The 16,481-nt window shown below is 43.9% G+C and overlaps 1 protein-coding gene across 1 annotated transcript in view; it reads right to left on the reverse strand.

Annotated features, from left to right (window-relative positions):
- The window catches only part of LOC142775194 (uncharacterized), a 119,577-nt gene that overhangs the window by 45,580 nt on the left and 57,516 nt on the right, over positions 1-16,481 (reverse strand). The window contains exon 2 of the mRNA XM_075876539.1: positions 7,191-7,417. Coding sequence (XP_075732654.1) covers positions 7,191-7,417 — 227 coding nt within the window. The remainder of the gene's footprint in view (positions 1-7,190; positions 7,418-16,481) is intronic.

The raw sequence follows: 16,481 nt of genomic DNA on the forward strand, positions 1-16,481 counted from the left end.
TATATATATATATATATATATATATATATATATATATATATATATATATATGTATATATATATATATATATATATATATATATATATATATATATATATATATATATATATATATATATATATATATATATATATATATATATATATATGTGTGTGTGTGTGTGTGTGTGTGTGTGTGTGTGTAACTGCAAGCCATAAATATACTGTATTTACCTTACGCCGCCTAATATCACGCATTATTAAGTTTTTGTGGCAGGCAGCACAACAGCAAATCTTGATAATATACCTTTGGCAAAGCTTTTTTCAGAACGGCCGCTACGGCGTCTTGCCACGACGACTACGAGTTTTCGTCTGCTAGCGGAAGCTTGTTCTTCCGCCAGCGCCACGAAACCGGAAGATGTCCTTGCGCCGTGTGACGGGTAGTCTGATGCGGGGAGTTTTGCAACTTACCTAGTTCTAGAAACGTTGGTGTCGTGAACGAGGCGGCAAAGCTGAAAGAGTTTACGATACAGCCTTCAGCGGGTGCAACCGCTCCCTGGCACGCGGCATTTACGCGGCTGAGTTCGTGCTCGCAGGCGTTTCTCGTTGAAAACAAGCTTTGTGGTAACGGTGAAAAGTCACTGTGCTCGTCACACAGGGCGCCCATGAATTGGAAACGAAGGAAAAAAAACTGATGTTTAGAGTATGCTGCCAGGTTATCCTCATTAAAGAACCCCAGGTGGTCGAAATTTCCGGAGCCCTCCACTACGGCGTCTCTCATATTCATAAGGTGGTTTTGAGACGTTAAACCCCACATATCAACGAGGTTATCTTCATCTGAACAGCACATACAAGCGGGATATATAACGCGCGCAGAATGAAAATGTAGGACAATCGGGGATTCAGTACCAGCTTATTAACATTCTTTTCCACACAGTGGCGTTTGTGTATAAAGACATCAATATCCATATATATTTATAGCTGTTACAAAAAAAACAAAATACAGCAACCAGACAAGAAGACGCAAGGACAAGTGTTTTGATGCAGAATCTAAGTGAACAATGAAAAAAAAAGACAGGTATACCTGAATGAAAGAAACACTAAATAATAAATAATTATTCAAAAATGAGCATCAGCAGACAATAAATTGAAATTCATGCACACATGAGGAATAAGGGATGCACATATTAAGAAGCTGCGACAAACGAAATAGGTGTACTTGCATTAACCTGAAAAAAGGAAAAACAATAAGTAAAATCCAAGCAATAGCTGCATACAAGCTTTGATTTCTCAGTACCCCTATTTGCAAAGAGACTTTGCAAAAATCAAAATTTCAACAAGCCCCCTCCCCCCTCCCACCCGCTATCACGGCGGCTGTCCCACTTCCCACTCCCTTTCCACTCTGCCACCATACTTCCACGCACGACCTGAGCTTCACATACCGGTCTCTAAAGAACTTTGTCACTGCTGTTTTGTGCGTACGTAGAAGAGCACAATAATGAGGGTGCATTTCCCAAATTAACAATTGGCACAGACAACTCAGTTGAAAAAAGAAGGTCAGCCTGTTGCCAGTCCACTTTTTTCTCGTGTTTCTTTATTCCTCCGGCCATCACTATGACCATTGCAGCCTTTTCCAGCTGAAAGATTCACCTTGGAGGAGGGCGGAGGTTCATCGCAGCAGCTTCCCTTCCTATAAATCCAGTGTATAGGGCAGACTTAATGCCCTCCCCCTCTTATGGAGAGCGGCTGCCTCACCCTTCCACCTGCACGCACCTAATAAGCATATGAGACGCTGATTTTCAAGGAACTTTGTCACCGCTGCTTTCCGCGTGCGTAGAGAGCACAATAAAGCTCGTGGGTTTACGAAAATAACAAAAATTGGTACAGACAGCTCTAAAAAAGGTGTGTACTCTGTTACATACCTTTTTTTGTTGGTGCTTTATTTGTCTGGAAGTTAGCTGTGGACCATTCCAGCCTTTGTCAGGTGAAACATCCACCTTGGATGGGGGAAGGGGGAAAGAAAGCACTGGTAAATCTTCATTGTGAGTCAGATGCCATTCTAAGACAACTAAAGTTGTGTGCGCGTGGCAAAAATGCGTCAAACTCCTAATTTGTGCATCTGTAGAAGGCTATACAAATAGTAAACATTATATTTATTTTCTTCTATCCCTGCCACAAAGATAATTAGTGATAATATCTACGGTTAAAATAAGTGTTTCTGGTAGCAGTTTTGTGGCAGGGATGCAGTTTCACTGCCACCAGATTCACCCCGTCGTCTACCTTCCCTGTCACTCGCCAGTGCGCCAGCAACACACGGCGCTGCTTCGCGGTGCACAGAATCTGGGGTCTCCACCGCCGCTTGGGAAGGCACCCGTTCACGACACTAGGGCTGGGCAGAGATACCTGAAAACGTGTTCCGGGCAGGGGCGGCGCCAGGATGTTTTTACTGGGGGGGGGGGGGGGGGAGCCACGAAAAGTTAGTTCCTCGGGGGGGGGGGGGGGAGGCAAGCTAGCTCTGCTCCTACTAGGTTTTCAATATATGCTTCCGGGCACTTGGGTAAGCATAGAGGGGGCAGGCGAGAATTTCGGGGAAGCTCCAGCCCACCCTTGCCCCCCCCCCCCCCCTGGCGCCGCCCCTGATTCCGGGATACAGATATCGAAATACATGGTTTGGAAGCTTAAAATACAGATATTTAGACACGTTTGTAATTGACGTGAAGGGATATTTCAGAGATACTTTATCAAAAAGACGAAAAAGAATTCCGCAATAGAGATACTGAAATACTTTTCTCTATGTCGGGGATAGTCATATTCTATACAGACATTTGTTATGCAGCATAATATTTAAAATGCACTGCGCATTGAACCTTGCAATTAAAATATTTCATTATTTTATCACCGTACTCTGAGTGCCATTAAAGGACATTACAAAGAAGGCTGACACTGCACATAATTGTTAGTAACGACATATTTACAGATATCAGTTGGAATAAAAACTATGCTGTATTAGAACAAGAGTCACACGAATTGTACACCAAAATCGGGATACTTGGCAGCATTAGTACTAACTATGCTAGAAGTAGCATAGTTCAAGTAAAGCGCTAGAACCATAAATAAACGAGTCAAGAAAAGGTATGCTTTTATTTAACAAAAATCTGTTTTTTAAACGTATGGCGCGTGAATCGCACTTAAGCAGCAGTAGCTTCTCGAGTAGGCCATCATCTTGACATCGTCGGTTTGGCCTCAACACAAGAATCGCGAACGAGAAGAGTCGCTCTACCCATGGAGTTTCCCAAATTTAACTTGAGGTGACTCTGGCGCTGCGAGCGTTTAGCAACCATGGGAGTGAGCAAGCGTCTATTTATCGTACAGAATCTTTCCTAGGAAGAGGTTTTCTGGGGATTTTCGACCTAGAGATCTTTGATGGTGGCGCCATGACGTCGCAGTGGAGATTTTGAAACACCGCTTCGCCGGCCGGTGAGGTGTTCTCCGACCTGATTGTCATGCTGGCGCCTTCCTCGAGCGAGTTTAATTGTTTGGCCATGATTTGGCTCGGCAAGTCATGCACCTTTCGTGTGGCTATCATGGTGCACGAAACGGTGCTCCATAGCGATTTCGTCAACATCGTGGTGACTTCGCTTGCTCGATCGAGAGACGTCGTAGGCTGCAGTGCGCGTGCCTTGCCACAACAGGTAAGCAGTCGCCTCTATTATTTGAAGTTGTACTTTGCCCTGGTGGCCGCTATGCTGTATGTAATAGTTTGAAATACCTGTTTACTTCGGACAGCGTGATAATATAGGGCTATGCTGCCGGGATTCGAGAACACTTTCCCAGACGCTTCCCATGTAGAGCTGAATTTTTTCTCACCTGTAATAGACTTCTAAAATGTTGTGTAATTTGCACTGAGTTAAGGAACCCCAGGTGGTCGAAATTTCTGGAGCCCTCCACTACTGCGTCTCTCATAATCATATGGTGGTTTTGGGACGTTAAACCCCACATATCAAATCAATCAATCATGCTCGGTATATAGGTGCGACAATACTGCGTCATTCTCTCATTACGATGATGTGCTGGAATGGCAAAATTAAATTGTGCTTCGCGTTCCCCGTTTGGGATTGAGAGAACAACACTGATGTATTTGTAATGATCCCAACTGAGCGCTTCTCCGCAGCACACGTACACGCTGGTGAAGCCAAACGTGTAAATGCCAGTGACGTTATTGTGGGCTTCTCCGCAGCACTTGTGTATAACGGTGAAGCACAACTTGTGATGCCAGCTTGGTTAATTTGTGTTTGTCTGTATCACATGCTTCTCCACCGCATACGTGCATGGCACTGAAGCCGAACTTGATTTTGCATTGCATCGTTCGTTCTATTTGCAGGCATGGAGATGAGCGTTCAAGGTTCAGATCAGCGTGTATTTTCCTTTAGGTTTATCCAAGAACTTAATTATTTTTTAATATGTGGACGCATTTGTCATGAACCTGCCGCCAAAATCCCAAACTTACATATTATGGAAGAAGATGTCATCATTTGGTGCCTCCTACATACTGCTGTGCCAGGGAATGAACATGTTGGCTGTTTCTCATGCTAATACGTACTGGGCGGCTGAAGGGCCATGGGATGAATTTGTTATTAACTACTCAGCTGAGCGACATTCCCAAAGCTCAGCGACAGATCTTGCGAAACTTAGCTCAGAAAAAACATTTCAGCTATATAAATGTTCGCTATATTTTTACTACAGCCCAACATATGCTAGCTTGTTCAGCTAACATCTGTGGCATCCCCTCCTGGACCTTTTACGTTGAAGCTTGCCAGATACACTAGCAAGCTTTTGCTTCTTAAGTTCTGTTTACTTTCAGCCTAAATGTGATTCTTCTATATATTCTACTCCATAAACCACTTGAAGTAATCTGCTGTAATAAATTAAGAATACACTATCTTAATCAGTTTTACAAAACTGCAACCAAGAAGCAAGCGGAACAGCTACTGCAATATAGCCTTTCGTTATTAAAGCGGTGAGTTGGACAAGTCAGTACATTATTCTTGTGCACTACAGTGCAAAAAAAAACAAAATAGATAGAACACAAATGACGAGCGCTGATTGGGAGAGCAATCCTGGCAGGTTATACGATGGCTAGCTAACAAACCTTCAAAATATTTTGAGTCATGCGCAATCTTCACATTGTTTACATGCTCTCTTAGCCTATCGTTTGAGCAAAGCCGAGTGTGGCCATCGTACACTTTACCACACTTTAAAGAAATTTCGTACACTACCCCTTCTGCACAATCAGCAAAGGGCGTCCGGTGCTTTGTGCCACAGACCTGTTTCTTCTTTGCCTCTGAGTCGGTCAATCTGCAGAGCTTAGAAAACTTGTTTGGTACTGAAAATACGAGTTTCACGTCTTGCCACTGGGCCACCTTTTTCAACTTGGGCGACAGCTTGTGCATATAAGGTATCAATGCTACCTTCTGCCAACGTGGTGCGATGGCTACAGAATTTGGTGAGTGGTGGCACACCTTCTTTGACCAGGATAACTGCAACTGAAGTGAGGAGTGGCTCGATATGCCCAGCACCTGTCAGTCCTTTAGCTTGACGCTAAAATGCTTCAGAAGTACCATGTGGGCAACATTTTCTCAGTGCACTCTTGACGCACAACGTGTAAATGGCTCATTTAACGAGCTTAGTGGGAGCGGACTTGAAAGTTAGTAGTGGTTTGTTAGTGGATGGTTCATAGCACCAGCAAACGCTAGCACCTCTAAAACGAAACGGGGTGTCTAAAAATCTAATTTAAAAATTTACCGGGAGTTCACGGGTTAGGTTAAACGGGCTCATCTGATTTAAAAACACATCAACTAGCGCTTTGCTTTGTAATTCTAAGTAGTAAGGATCTCAATTTAAAACAATTAGGCAACTGCCAACTTATCAGAACATGGTAAGAACATTTTTATTGGTGGAGGGCCGCTAGGAGGCGCCGACCGATATGGTCGTGCTCACATCGGCTCCTGCTTTTTTCAGTGTTTTCGACCAGAAATTTTCCTCCGACACGCGTGATTTTTTTCCTCAGAAGACGTCTACAGTGAAGATAATCACGCCGATACCTTTTTTTACTGGTGGATAGACTTTTCATCGATTTATTGCCACTTTCTGCTTCGACCACGCCGGAGAGAGGTGAGCATGTCCATCATTGGCCTCGCCGCTGGTGGAGCCTGTTTCAAACTCAGGCGACACCAGTCAAAGCTTCTCGAAATGAAAGTCACTGTGAAAGAAGACCACGTTTCCCCTGAGCTCGATTCTGAAAATTTAGGATGGCAGCAGGCGGTTTTAAGCGCCCTGCGAAACGCGGGGAAGCTGCCCTCGCTATCATTAAACGAACTGTTGGCACAGAGCCTCGCATTGAAGGGACGCGGCATGGTGGTGACCGTGCTGCGAAACTTAAGGGAAAGCTTCTCAAGGCAGGGCGAGTGCCCCGTTTACCCAAAGAAAAGGCTAAAGTCATCGTAAGACCGAGAGGAGGGCTCAACATTGCCAGGATGGGATACCCGATGATCGCAAGTATGCTAGTACATGCACCCGGTATCACTGTGAATGAAGCAGAAGGGGACACCATATGTCTCAATGAACTGCAGAGCATTGTCATCGTCAACACGCCGAAGAAAGATAACGCTACCCTGTACGTGAGAACGACGATCATCGAGCTATATAGCCACAAATACGAAATTTGCGCCTACGAAGCAGCACCACACAACCCATAAAAGGGCGTTCTCCGTGGCATCCCCATCGGAGACAGCCACGCGAATGTGCAACGCCGACTGAGCAAGAACCGGCTAGCCCTCGAGACTAAACGCTTAAAGTACACGGGCACGGTGATTGTGGCGTTTGATGAATACAGGGTGCCGAATTTTGTGAAGTATGGTCCTACCCTTGTTAGACGTACGCTGTATCGCAAGCAAGTTAACACGTGCTAATTATGTGGCAAGCAGGGGCACTGCGCGGACGTATGCCCAACACCGTAAGCCAAGACATGCCGACAATGCGGAGTTCTTCAACAGGAGGTTGCAAGTTTGCGGTTTGCTGTACGCCAAACTGCAAACTTTGTGGAGGAGCCCACGCTGCCGCTGACCGCCACTGCAAGCAAAGATACCAGGTACCATACGGGGTACAACGCAGAAGATGGGACAAGATGACAGCTTTGAGCGACACCGAGGTACCACATGGAAACACTGGGTTCCAAGGCCATCGAGACTGGGCCACGCCGGAAGACCAGCGGGCCAGGTATACGGGAACTGAGGGCCAGCCACCACCCCGAGGGAGCTCCAGCTCCAAAGGGCATTCTAGATCCAGTGGGTGTTCCAGGTCCAGTAGACGGTCCGGCTTCTGGGGACGATCCACGTCGACGGGACGTTCCAGGTTCCAAGACAGATCCCGCGGCAGATCCCTGTTAAGAGGGCGTGGCCAATTCAGAGAACACTCGACTTCTGGACCCGAAAGCAGTGGGACGAACCAGGTGCAATTCCTGGCGGACCACTACCAAGAAAGCAGATCGACCACAACCAGCCCAACATGGGCTGACCGCATGCGGGCAACTGGCCCAAACAAGGTAACTGGTGGTGCGACAACGGGGCATGTGAGCGATGATAGGTTGGCTAAACAAGAAAAGAACTCGCATATGCGAACTTGGCGCCAGGGACATTATACCAGGAGGAGGCTCATTGCTGTTGCTTTCCCAGGTGTTTGAGGCTTACCGTGGCAGACTTCAACACTGATAGCAGAGCTTGCTGCATCCAGCGTTTTTGCAAGGGTGCTGCACTCACCAACCAGCTACATTTTTGCGCCCGACACCCTGCCACGTGACATCGACAAATCCAAACCATTTTAAAAAGTCACAGCTTTGCCGGAAAAGTGAAGCAATGACCATGATAGCAACGAATTGAAAGGTCACGCACAGAATGAAAAGCAGATGGAAACATGCCCTGCGTTCCTCACGCAGAAATGACGCACAAAACGTACTCACAGGTACGGATGCACGCGAATAAGCGTCTCATTTGTTACTTTGCTGTGTCTGAAAAGCCCGCGCTTTTCGCAAACGGATACTGCAATGATTGCAGTGACCTTTGTGCGCCCGGTAACTACAACAGAATCGTTCCGGTAAAACCCCAACGCCAACTAAGACGTACGATCGTCCCCACCGCGAGATAAGCGCACGCGTTAGCGTCCAACCTGCCCCTTCTACGCGGGGCAAAGTACGCGTGTGAGATGAGAGGGCACGCCGCCGCGTCGTGACGATGTGGTGACGCGAGCTCATTGCATTGTCTTGCTGGTAATGCTGAAAACATGACAGTCCCCCCCCCCCCCCCCCGAGATGCCCGTTACCAGCGGTAAGAGGTAGATATAAATAGCTTGCCGTTTGAACATTGAAGCAGGTGCTTCTTCGTGGCCCAGTGGCTAACTCCTTGCACTCACAATTCAGAGGCCCCACGTTACATTCCTTGCCGGAGTCTTTTTCCGGATTATTTTTTTCTTGGGTTTTCATATATTTTGTTACGTATACGTATACTGTGAGTGACGGTGACGCCAGACGCAAAATCCAGCCGAGAGTGTCCATATAATTGCTATCGTCATAACAGTCTTTGACAATGTGTGACATCACGCTGAAATTATTAGCATGTCATATCTCACATATGTTTTCATTTCACCTTGCACGTATTTCTAATGTGCATTTGTATTCATCCTCTGTCACGTGTGACTCACTATTTTACATACCTATTGTGCAGCCGAGGGCCCACAGCGTGCTGAAGACTGTGTGCGCTGGCGTCTGCGATGCCTGTCGTCCATCTCTTACGTCAGAGCAGCTTCAGAAGGTCTGTGCGAGATGTGAAGGTAAAGTTATTTTTGGGTCATATTTTAACGCTTATTTTTATATTAACGTGCAAGTACTTGTCATTGGCGTGCATCTTCATCTTCTGTCACATGCGTCTAACCATTTTTACTATAATATTGTACGTGCAGCCATGGCAACACAACAGGCAGAAGGCTGCGTGTGCTGGCATCTGAAATGCCCGTCATCTATCGCTTCCGTCAGAGGAGCTTTCAAAGGAGTGAACAAGATTTGACAACGAGACTGGGCTTAGACACTTCACCATGAATTCACTTAAAGGATTGGAGAAACTTCATGTGTATATAAAAAATAAAAGATTCTGATGTCTCACTTTTGTCGTTCGTTGTTGCCGTGACTGCGAAAGTTACACATAAGTGGCTAACTACTTTTTCGCGTGTTCTTTTCTGCGCAATTTGTTGCTCACTGCGCAAAAAAACAGGCGAAAAAAGTATTAGGCCTGGCGGAAAATAAACAAAAACAATGTTTGAACGCGAGCATCTCTCATAATCATATAGTGGTTTTGGGACGTTAAACCCCACATATCAATCAATCATGTTTGAACTGGTGACAAAAAGTTCATCCGATTGGAGTATTTGAGTGGATCAACCGTTCGTCCGGCAAAGTGCAACTGTGAGGACTAATGGTTGCCCGGTTAGGTGTAAATGTGGGGATTAACAGTTGCTCTGTAAGGTGCAAATGTGACGACTAAATGTTAGTCCCTTGAGGTGAATTGTGGGACTAACGGTTACTCACAAGGTGTAAATGTGAGGACTAAATGTTAGTCCCTTGAACTCCTCTGTGGGGACTAACTGTTAGACCCGGTGCCGTTGGTCCTTAAAAAGATTAATGGTTGTGGCATCCCCACTAATCGCCAAAAAGACGAACCAGACACCCTTTTATCACCCTTTTGCCTTAGAGTGTAGCTTCAACCTGGAACTAGTTCGAAGTACCATGTCAAGTGATAAGTTGACAACGAGATGAGAAGGGGCTTAGACAATTATGTGTAAAGAAACTATACAGAACAGGTAATGGTTCACAAGTAGGAATATTATTTGAATGAAGCCTTTTACCTGTTCTAGCAGTCACAAGTTGATTAATGAAAAGAATAAAAAGGTTCAAGAGAAAACCTTTGAACTAAATGCCGAATCCCCACTGCCCAACAACCAGCATAGCATAAAATATTCACACAATATTTTTGTTTATATTTTTTTTATCTATGGTCAGTTTCTACAGATGTAAATGTTATGATGACACCTCAGCAGGGGTGAAAAGTTTTGAGGCTAAGAACTTTTTCTTCCACATCTTCAGCTCAGACAAATAGCCCATGAGTATGTATGCAGTAATAAATTTTTCCCATCCAGAAAAAGTTGGTTTCATGCATTTTTGCTTGGCACCCGCGAATGACAGATCTATCGAAGATGCTTATAAAATCACGATTTTGGTTTCGATTTTCGATTGCGCAAAGCGCCACCTGTTTCTTGTAGTAGGTGTCATGGTGACTTCCTCTTTACCTTTTTGGCTGCAAGGCGTGTGTTCTACGTCCAAGCTTCAGCGCTGTTCTACGATGATTCGACGTGACATTGTGAGATTTATGTAGATACATACGTGGCGATTACATTTAGCACCATCTGGAACATCGAGCTTCAATATTTTATGTGCGACACTTCGCCTATTGGTCATCAGAAGGTAAACAAAAGGCCGCTGCATCATGCACGAACTTGCGCAGTCAACGTGTTAAGGCAAATTCGCGGCTATACCGCGGTCCTAGCATTTTATGAATGACGCGTGGCTGCTTTCTTGTTGCATTAGCGACCAAGGCCTGCGTCTTTTGTGGGAGAACGTGAGCTGCACAAACACGCACTTCAGAGAGCAAGACGACGTACCTTTTTTGTTTATTGATGCATGTCCTCGCATCTCGATTGGTTTTTGCGAACTAGCGCAACTTTCTGACTGTATATTTAAAACAAAATCACATGCATTCGTGCGCAGGATCAGCCATTGCCTTTGCTTTTTCTTTTGCACAGATAGAAGAGAGGCCTGTGGTTGCATAAACTGCAGCAAAAGCGAAAGTTTGGGTAGTCGGTTTCGGTTCATTTTAACATTGCGCAAAAACTAAACACATGAAAGACAGCGCACGTGTTGACAAGTCTTCTTCCGTTGCTTTGCTGTCCTAAAATGAAGTTGCATGCATGAATTGCCTTGTTGACTTCTTTTCTACACCGCACGAAACCATAAAGCTTTCGCCACTGCGGCCTCCCACCGACTGCTGTCATTACTGCACAGGCCTCAGCCAGTACACTAATCCATAAACAAGCGAGCTTCCGTTTTCGCCACTGTTAGCACAGTTGTACTGTCAAGACTCTACGGAGAGCAGACGTAGCATCTGGAGCAGACATGAACGTGGTGCTTCAAAAAAAAAAACATGCACGTTGCGTTTTTTTTATTTTGCAGGTTCATAAATTAGCACGTGCGCATGCGCAACTAAACAGGTGAAAAAAAACGGTGGCATGTTCCTTTATTCACAATGACATCATATGGGAACCAATCAGTTTCTCTTACGAAAAATTGTGGGCAATCGTTTTAGTGCAGTATTCGACCTTTTTCGATTTCGTTGCAAGAATATGTTTTCCTGTCTTCAGAATCGGTTTAATGTTGCCATAGTGGGTATAACCTAGATTGATTTAAAAAGCCATCTATGCAATACTGCTTGTATTATAGAAAACAGACGCTAATGCCAAATAACATTCAAGAGGATGTTGTTTTTTGCAATTATCATATAAGTGTGAAGTTGTCAAAAAGACAACCTGCTGTGACCGATAATTGCTACAGATAACATCTCCTACACTTTCCTTGCCATTACTCCCTGTGCTCATTATTATTGTATCTAACAAAGAAAAACGAGTTCTTAAAATACCCTTCTTTCTTTAATACTGCACAGATTGTTCTGATCTGCTGCTGGTTGCTAGAAAGGAATGTTGCTTTTTATTCCTCCCACTGGTGTGCGCCTTGCTGTTACGATATGCAGTTTACTGAAAGCAAAACAGCAATTCTGCACCCAGAACTTTTTTAATTCAACAAGATATGCAATAGCGTTACATGCCCGGATACTTGCTAGTAACTGTGTCACACAAGCATGGAGGTCGATCACTAATAGTTTTAAACAATTAGGAGCATAAACGTAGAAAATTGTGTCAGTGGAGGTGTCACACCACTTGCTACATCTCAATGCGAATAGATGGCAACATCAATGTCAAAGTGTTAAGTTGCCTCAGAAACCTTTTCTTCAATTCAATCGTGCCGAAGGGAGCATCTGAATAAGCGAGGCGTAAACCCGCAAAAGCTCATGGGAGGCGCCGTCTGTATCGGCTTCCGGTTCAAGACATCCATGGCATCTTATTTTGCTGGCCACGTTTTTTGGCGCTGTATAGACATCTTTTCTTTAGATTTTGTTGCAAGCTAATCGCTCAAGCAATCATGGTTGATTGTGCAGCTGTCGGTTGCTCGAGTGGAAGCACCAAAGAGAAAAAGATGTTGAGATTCTCTCAGAATAAAGATAAATTATGGAAGTAGGTTTTTTTTTTTTTGGTAATAAGGACAACCACGGTGAGTGGTATAGCCTTTGGATGCCTAGTGTCAGGTGAGTGATATTAGTCCCAAATCCTGCATTGATGGTTTTGTTTGTCCCACACAAAGATCAAAAGTCCGAGAAAAGATCCATGGCTGGTTGACTACGTCCGTTTACATTTTGGCATGACGAAAAAGAAACTGAGGCGTCAAGACGGAAGCACGAAAGGCACTTGAATGTGTAGTTTTTCATCAGCACAACCACAGTAACCATATACGCATCTACGACAAGGATATGGCGTTTATGCTAAAACGCACGGCCACCGCGCAACGTGCAGCAAGCTCCGACCCCGATATTGAAAAAATGCATGACACAGCAGCCAACAACCGCACGACATTAGGCCAGTGATGAGGCTGCGGAATTCATGCACACAAGATTTGTCAATGACATAAACTGCAGCGATGTATACGCAATCACTCAGTGGGAGAAAATGATGTCAGTAACGTTGTGTAGACGAGAAACTACTATTCTACTTATAAAATAGCTATGCAATATGTTGCTGGCAATTTCGAGTGTTTTTCCAAGCATTTTTTTTCTTAGTAGTCAATTTATTCATACTTTATTCGGTGCACATCGAGCAAAACAAATAACAACGCATAACAAGCGTGGCGCCTGACACTGAGGTGAGCGTCATCTCGGTGAGCTTGTTCACCAACACGATGCAATATAAACGCCAAACAAGCTCGACATCCCTAAAAAAAGTTACCACCGACATAATTACTTTTAAAGCTTGCTCAGTGCTGCATTATAGTCGAGGTTATCCCTAACGAACGATTGAACAGTTTTCCAGGCCGTTGCCGCTGAACGGGTAGTTTCAGTAATACAGGATACCCCTTTCACACAGTTAACATTGATACGAAGTGCGGTGCAACTACGAATGCAAAAAAAAAGCTGATCCTCTCCACAAATCAAAACGCGTAAAAAACAAGCACGTTAGTTGGCAACCTGCATTATTATGAAAGTGTAAAATAGTTCAAAGACGTGACAACCACGCCACTTAATATTCCGAAGAAACGCAGAATCGTGATAGCACGTACTGTCTGTTGTTTGCCACTTGAAATGAAAATATCGTTTCGGAATGACAGCACATGCTTTCCTTTCGTGGTCAGTCGTAGGTGCGGCTATGCTAACGTGCCCTAGAAATTCACAGCATGCACGTTGGTTTGCCATGAAGAAAAGGAGCAGGCTGATACCCAAGGAGTGATGCAGCAGATGGACGGAGAGCCATTGAACCGGAAGCCAGTGTAGACCGCGTGCATCCCATAAGGCTTTGCGAGTTTACACCTCACATATAGTCACCTTCTTTGCTCAGTCGCCAACAACACAGACCATTAATCTTTTCAAGCCCTCTTGCATAACATTGTGTAACATAAATGTATTAATCACTTTCCTCTGTACAATGTTTGGCATTGAGAGCATACATTAAATAAATGATTTACGTTTAGGCACTTCGGTGATGCAGTCAAATTAAAATTTCATGCTTGCACTTGCTTGGAAGGGCATACAAAGAAAATTTATTGAGCAATGTTTAATTAGAGTGACTTGTTTTAAGCAAGAAAATTTTTTGATGTTGAACAGCGGCTATACGTCGTCAGACGTCTGCTCCTAAGTACGCTTAGCTGCGCCACGTGCTTTCTTGGGGCAAAGACAAGAAGCAGTGGTCATGCGTATGGTAAGATCATATGCTTGTTTTTGTATTTACACAGTTTGGCAAGTGTTCATCAGCTTTCTGCAGTGCCACCGATTCGCCAAGTTTTAAATGGTTGTAATAAAAGTACATAGGCACAGGGGATACACTTTTTATTCGTTTTTTCGTTTGTTATTTGCAGCTCCTCTAAACGTGACATGCACAGATCATGCCTTAGAGCTGTCTGCTGCTTCAGTTTCTCAAACTTGGATATTTAGCAAAGGTGAACTTTGCTGTGAAGACAGTGCCAATTGAGTGCACAGATTACACGGGTCGTCCTTTGGCCACACCCCTTGGAGGCCTTGCGTAAGATAAGCATTGTGAATGCTGAGCATATCGCTTTCTCTTTATACTTTACGTAGAGAGTCTGCAAAAACAAAAAAGAACAGATGGAAATTCAAGACAACAGACATAAATCGATTGGGGACAGATTCATTTTTAAAAGTGATGAAACACCAGTTACAAAGCAACTTTCCACTCGCAAAGAAAGAAAAGAAAACGTTTAACCCTTTCAATGTGAAAAACGTGCGGCGCATGACAAAGACGTTAACTAAGAGAGACAACAGGACGATGCGCGGGACAGCGCATCGTCCAGTCGTCTTTCTTATTGTCTTTTTTTGTGAGCCACACGTTTTCATGATGTATTACCACCAACAAGTAGTCTATTCTTACATCATGTTAATGTAACCCTACATAGGTTCTCCTATAGTTCTGACAGAGAGATATAAAAAGTGACTGTTGTACGTATAATGATATAAACTAGAAGGAAATTACCGTTGCCGTGTATTCTGCTCGAGAGTAGTACCCTCTGCCTTTCAGAAGGACGTTGATATTTTTATGAAAAACTTCATAAAAATCAGGCCACTAGGTCATATGTCCAACTGACTCGTGAAAGTGTTTTAAAATGTGGGAAAACACTGTCTCATGAAGGCACTATCTCGTGATTGTGTCAACAGGGATTTTGGGATGAAAAGGCCCAAAGCAAGTGGCAAAGAGTATCACTTATAAAGCTGTAAAGCTTACTTCATCGCATGCAACAACCACACTTTTTTGTCCATTTGCCTGTCCTTCCTTACGGTGTTGAAATTGTCGAGTACAGATGTCCCTGAACATATGCCTACTTTTGAAGAGGTATATGTTATCAAGAAAATATTTCAAAGCATCACTATCCGCGATCGCACTGAGAAATGAGTGAAACAGTTTCGTAGGAAATCGTTCTGGTGCATTTATCAGTCAAGTTATCACGCAACTTTACAAAAACAATGATGACCAGAAGCTAACGTCGCCTCTCTCAAAAGCTAGAAAAAGAGAAACTCATCCAGCATTTTTATCAACAGGTTTTCTGCAGCCATATAAGCCGGAAGTATGTGTTTAGCAGCTGCACAAAAGGTTAACGTGCTCTTATGTCTGCAGAAACAGGAAAAGTCAGAAGCTATCATAAAAAACTTACCGAAATCCAACGCTACTGTAACACTACATCTACTCTTTGAAAGCGTGGTAAAAGAATTTTCCTCAAGATTACGAAGACTTGGGTACGATATGAGTGTTTTAACAATGCGCTAATTGCAACAGGCGATGTGGTAGAAAATTGTTTCCGCAGACGAAAAAGTGGGACATATGTGTTCCACAGTTACACGAAGGGTTAATGTGCCTTTATGTCTCTAAGCCCAACAATGCTTTAAAAAAGTTCCAAGAAGTTCTGAAGGTGCAGCATCATGCTCTCTGGGTGCTATCTGTAGCTACTGTGTAACACATCTATACTCAGGGACAACTTTTCTTGACGGCATCGTGGAAGCTGCAGAAATGAAGTGAATGCCTGCTACCATGCGAAAAACATTACCATGTTTACTGATAATTTTCTCATTTGCTTTGCTGAAATATTTGCTTCGCTTTAATTATTATTGGACTCAAACAGTTGCGTGAAGTTATACGTAAAATTACGTTATTATTCACTCTGCAAGAACGCTTTCCCTTTTTTTTCTTAGCACTGCTTTTTCGGCGCGCCTATTTTTCAAAGTAAACATGGAGTCCAAGAAGTAGTTGGTCAGTGTGCGGCTGCAAACGTGCTTTTTACTTCTCCAAGAAAAACATTCTCGTAATATGCAGCACTGAAATGTAGAATGAACCATCGAAATGTTTGTCCCATTCACATATTCATGTATATGATTTTGAAAATGTGTTAACAATGCGTAAGACGAACTCTGGGGTTAGTTGGTAAGTCATTACGGCATATGGCAGCGCACACCAGGTTTATAGAACGAACACACACACAAAAGGACGACACTCGACACTTGTGTCGCCCCTTTGTGTTC

The sequence above is a fragment of the Rhipicephalus microplus genome, chromosome X (assembly GCF_043290135.1).
Source record: "Rhipicephalus microplus isolate Deutch F79 chromosome X, USDA_Rmic, whole genome shotgun sequence".
NCBI classification, from domain to species: Eukaryota; Metazoa; Arthropoda; class Arachnida; order Ixodida; family Ixodidae; genus Rhipicephalus; species Rhipicephalus microplus.